Source organism: Acanthisitta chloris, unplaced genomic scaffold, assembly GCF_000695815.1.
Source record: "Acanthisitta chloris isolate BGI_N310 unplaced genomic scaffold, ASM69581v1 scaffold11441, whole genome shotgun sequence".
Lineage (NCBI taxonomy): Eukaryota > Metazoa > Chordata > Aves > Passeriformes > Acanthisittidae > Acanthisitta > Acanthisitta chloris.
In genome coordinates, this window is record NW_008654355.1 from 16,322 (window position 1) to 21,524 (window position 5,203).

The following is a 5,203-nucleotide window of genomic DNA, read 5'->3' on the forward strand; positions in this document are numbered from 1 at the left end:
TGAGGTAAAGAAATACCAAGGATAACTGGCTCCATGCTCACCAAGACATGTAGTTCACCTCCGAGGACACCAGCTGTCCATGTGAATTGCAATATCCGCTTACCCAGATGCTAAGCTCAAGACTGCTGAGTCCATCACAGGAACAAAGTGAGTACTTCTGTATATAATGATGAGATTGATCAATGTAGCCTGGATGCATCAACCAGTAACCCAAATCCAAACTGGTTTTACGGTGCTTAGAGGCTTATTAAAATATTCAGCTCTACAGAAAAGAGTTCATAATTCCAGGGCTGTTCATATACACTTTTTATTCTAGCAGTTTATATGGGGCAATTACCTCTTTTGTCCCTGAAATAGCTTATGAGATTGTATTATGTCGCAAAGAAAACACCAACAAGTATAAGAAGTATATTTCTGAGGGCATTAACTGCTCTGTTATTGAAAACTTCATAATGTTTAATACAAATATCATTACCTTGAGTCTTATGAAGTGGATTAAAGATTTCATTTTCTTAACTACTTCAGAGTCCATCACTGAGACAGTGCACCCTCCCAACTTGCACTTTCCTACTACAAACCATTCCACAACTGTAAAATTAAAACTGAGCACTGGAAACCATTCAAGTATTTTAAAACAAAAAAACCCAAAAAGCAAACAAAAAACCCCAAACAAACAAACAAACAAACAAAAAAAAAGGAATCTGAGCCACTCACCTTGCAGATCAGTAGCAATCAAACTAAAACTTTCTCCACCCTACTCAGAATTGCCCATATTATTTTTAGAAAACCTTACAATCCTGTTTTGAAAATATATTACATCACAGATTTTCTACTGTGAAATATGACTTCTGCTTGTTTTTCAAGTGTACAGTTTTATCAACCATCTCTCACTTACCTCAAAAATCAGTGTAGCGTTGGGAGGAATCTTTGGGGGGCTCCCAGCTGAGCCATAGGCATATTCTGGTTTACATGTAATCCGACAGATTTCACCAATCTTCATAGTCGCCACAGCAATGTCCCATGCTTTGATCACCTCACCTGTGCAAGTCAAATGTCAATCACATGATCATTAGGCATGATCAGCTGAAACGGAATATCACTTTTAGCAAACGAAAGCTAAGACAGCAGAAATACTGAAGGGCTTGTGCTCACTCTCACTTATGTACATCAGTTTTAAGCCTAATCAAACTCTAAAGTTTCCTGGGGACCCAAATTTGGCTATATTTCTTCCAGGTGCAGCGACTCTTTCCATAGAATCATAAAATGGCTGGGTTGGAAGGGACCTGAAAAATCACCTAGTTCCAACCCCCCTGCCGTGGGCAGGGACACTGTGCTTCCTCGCCTATAGAGAATAGAAGACATCTGAACACAGACACTGGCTGAAGTGCTTGGCACATTCTCAAGTGCGAGGAAGTAACAATAAACTCTTCTGAGAGGAAGGTCTTAGGGTGAGAGATTGCCTCCTCATATTTTGAAAACAATCCAAAACAACAGCCTTTTCTCTCTGTACTTTATCAGCTGGCAAAGAGCAGCACAAGTGGTAACTAGAAGTTACACACACTTGCAACAGAAAGGGGGAGGAAGTAGAAGCAGTATTCCTCCCAAAGCCAAAGGGAGCAGAAGCTGTAACAAAATCCTATCTCTTATTCACACTCCCCTACTTGCTGCTTCTTTCAACTCAATCCAGCAGCCTTTCTAGTAACCTTACATTAATGGGTGTACTTAAAATAATATCAAATTTCAGTACAATGTAGAATTTTTTAAAGAAGAGATATTACCTATTAAGAAAAGCCAAACAGAAATAATGTAAGATCGAGCCATAAGATTTCCTGGAATGAGGACGCTTGGATCTTTGCATTCAGAAAATGAAGGATCTTGATAATGAAGAGATGCACTGCTTAAAGATTCATATTTGGGTTAACTTGGGAACTTTGTGAAAAAAAAAGTGTTTCAGCATGCTGCAGCCTCTGTGCACCCTGTCCCACTATCTGGTCACAATTAAGTACTCCTGCAGTCTGCCAAAAAACGCCAACCAACAAAATGCATATTTTGGCTATTTAACTACCCTTTATCACTACACTTCAGGGCAAATGTGCTCCCCTGGAGTGCTCTGTCTGAGGCCTGTGAATTCTTCAACAGGCCAACTACACAGTTTTCTCATTCGGAAAAATCTCAGACATTCTGACTGGGCATTCTAAGACAATAAACCTTAAAAGGAACTGCACATGCAAGGAAATCCCATCTCAATTACTACCAAAGTAATCAATACCAAACATAAGATATTACCTTTCCCCAAGTCAAACGAAAATTTGTCTCTCCTGTCCAGACTGGAGTCAAATTTTGTGCCGTCAAGAAGCCATCCTGTGTAATGGACAGTCACTTTATCGCCTATCATTGGAGACTCTGTCCCACTGCCTTCTCTCTTGACAACCTGACAAAAACAGCAAGCAACATTAACATCATGGAAACTAAGTCCACCTGTTAGACGTTACTTCCATTTGCTTAGGTGCACAAGATGTACGCATTATCATCTTCAGTAGATAAAGGTTTCTGCAAGTTTACTTCAGTTATCTGGAAATGGATTGACTATTCCGTCCACAGATTAGCAGTGCTGCAAATGCAGAACCTCAAGATGGCTGTGCTGTGATACGAGAACTAATTGCCAACAGTTGGCACCAGCTTACAGATCTCTGCATCTATAGTTAGCCATGTCACCTTTCCTCAACAAGATTTTAAATGTTCTTGAAACTTAAACAGATACAGCATTAGGCAGGTTTTCTATCATTATACCCGAGTTCAGTGTTCTAGGCAAAGCATTTAAACAAGAAAATGAGCTGTTTCTTTCCATGCAATGTCTATTCTAACATGTAATCTGAGATTATTTGAGTTAAACTAGGCAGTTTAACAACAGTTAACAGAATCTCACCCCAAAGCAGATTAGTTCTGTCAGCCTACAGAGTAACACTTGGGAATTATTATATCGCTTTAATTTTGTCTCCCCACAAGTCTGACTTAGATTGCCAGCACCCCTCTCTCACATACACCTCAAGGATTTCATACTCTTCTCAAGAGGTTCCCCAATCTGGCTAGCAAAACAGCTATCAACTAAATCTACATTATTCAAAAAGCAAGACCAGCCAGCCTCTCTGGTGTTCATTTGGAATGTATATAAAAATGGAGAATAATAGTGACATATCTCATAGGCAAGGATGTGAAGCCTGGCCTGTAACAGGACTCCTGACATTCAGATTTGAATTTTCTCCAATACTGACTGAAACCATCTAGCTCCAAGCCAAAGTTCTGTGTTACTTCAGCTAGGCAAAAGGGGACCAATGGAGGCCCCTATTTGCTTGCATCATGGAGACCTGGCAAAGTACTGTTCACACAAGATCAACATTTATCCAAGGTAACTTACACAAAAGTACGGATTGCCATCTCTCCTTTAAAGAAAAACTATGCAGGTGTCTATACCCTCCTCTATACCAGTCATGTTTTCCACTAAAGGAAGCAGACCCTTGGGAGTCTCATTCACAAATTTCAACTTCTTGCAACCCACCACTGTCAATTTCCTACTTTGCCTTCCACCATCCCTGCAACTGCCTATACAACTGAAATGCCAGTACCCTCCACCCAGAGCCAAGGCAATGTCAACAGCTTCTACTCTTAAGCTGAAAGCACCTCTCCGGATGCACAAAACAGAAAAAAACACACTAACAAAACCCAGAAAAAAATACTACCTGCTAGTTTCCCGGCGAGAGAATGTTTAGTGTAAGCAAGGCTGCCTGACCTCAAACAGCACACCATCCCTTCACCCTGCACCACCTCCCTGCTACAGCAGTTATTAGCATTACAAAATTAGTCTATTGATTTCTCTCCCAAGGAAAGCAACAGTTCAAGCAACCACTCTCACAGAGGTAAGTAAACAGAGACCTATGAAAGAAAACACAAATCTGGTAATCAGCCCAACCTACACCACGTTTAGAGATGTATCTATATAAAGGGGATCTGCACTAGTCATTTTAAAGCAGCCAGTCTGAAGTCACTTCAAAATAGGAACTGCATTTAATGGAAATTTACGAAGCTTCTTCAAATGCCATATTCTTGTAGTGTTTACTACATTCATTACTCTAGGTATCCTAGAGTAATGAGTATCTCGTTCTCATTATTTATATATTATTCTTTTGCACTTACTTCATTTTGAAGAGACTCATTTCACTTTTCTCACATATTCAACATGGCAACCTTATTTTCTGTACAATTTACATTTCCCTTTCAGATGGAGAAACAGGACCTTTGAGTTCATACTGTGATTTCAAATAGTTTATTTCTAAGCTTAAATACTTACACTAGAAACAGTGCAAAGATTCAGCTGTATCAGGTAAAAACCTGTGGATACTGTTCTAATACAAAGCTAATGAAGAAATAAACACACTCCTGGAATCACTGCAATGCTACCAGTATAAAACTGGTGTAGGTTAGTTCAGAGTTAGACCCTTGATTTCAATGGGGGCATTCTTAACTCCAGTAGTTACTAGAAAAATAAATCCATGAAGGCTGGACTTCGTGACCAGTGTTTTGTTTATCACTTCACCATCCCACCTTTTTTGTGGTCTTCACAACCTCGGTTCTTTTGCCAGGATATTCTACTCCCCTCCTTTAATTTTTTTAAAAGTAATAATAATAAAAAACCAAACCAAAACCACCTGCTGTTTCCCCATTGTCACAACTAAGGTACTGCAGGGATTATGCAGACCCTCAGTGCCCTGTACCTCGCTCAAGGGATCTGAGCTGCAGAGGCCCCACAGGGAGCCATGCAGAGGAGAACTCCGACCTGATACTGTGCTGTGTGAAAACCAGAAACTCTTCCCCGAAGCATGCTAGCAGGGAACACGGGAAGGGAGTACAGAAGCCAACATCTTCCATCGGGTCCCTGATACCCCTCCAGAATGGGAGACAGCACCTCTAGGACCAGAATTTATAGCCATAAGGCTCTAAAGGTTAAGTGTGGGATTTTGCCTTTGCTTTGGTGCCACTTTCTTCTTCTGAACACTGCAACACCGAAGTTTTACTGCGATTGAACCACGCTTCCAGCGATCGGTAAAGTTTTTAAGCAGAGACTAAGGAAGTTTCTAGAGATATGGAAATAGGCAACGTCTGGCAGAGGAAGTTAGCGCAACTCCCCCTCACGGTATAAATTCTGCTG

General features: G+C 40.6%; 1 protein-coding gene across 1 annotated transcript in view; it reads right to left on the minus strand.

Moving 5' to 3' along the window:
- The window catches only part of FKBP4 (FK506 binding protein 4, 59kDa), a 14,177-nt gene extending 11,749 nt beyond the window's left edge, over positions 1–2,428 (minus strand). Inside the window, exons 1-2 of the mRNA XM_009083473.1 lie at positions 2,287–2,428; positions 896–1,038 (exon numbers count right to left, since the gene is read on the minus strand). Of these exons, the coding sequence (XP_009081721.1) occupies positions 896–1,038; positions 2,287–2,395 (252 nt within the window). The 5' untranslated portion in view covers positions 2,396–2,428. The remainder of the gene's footprint in view (positions 1–895; positions 1,039–2,286) is intronic.
- Between the last annotated feature and the right edge of the window lie 2,775 nt (positions 2,429–5,203).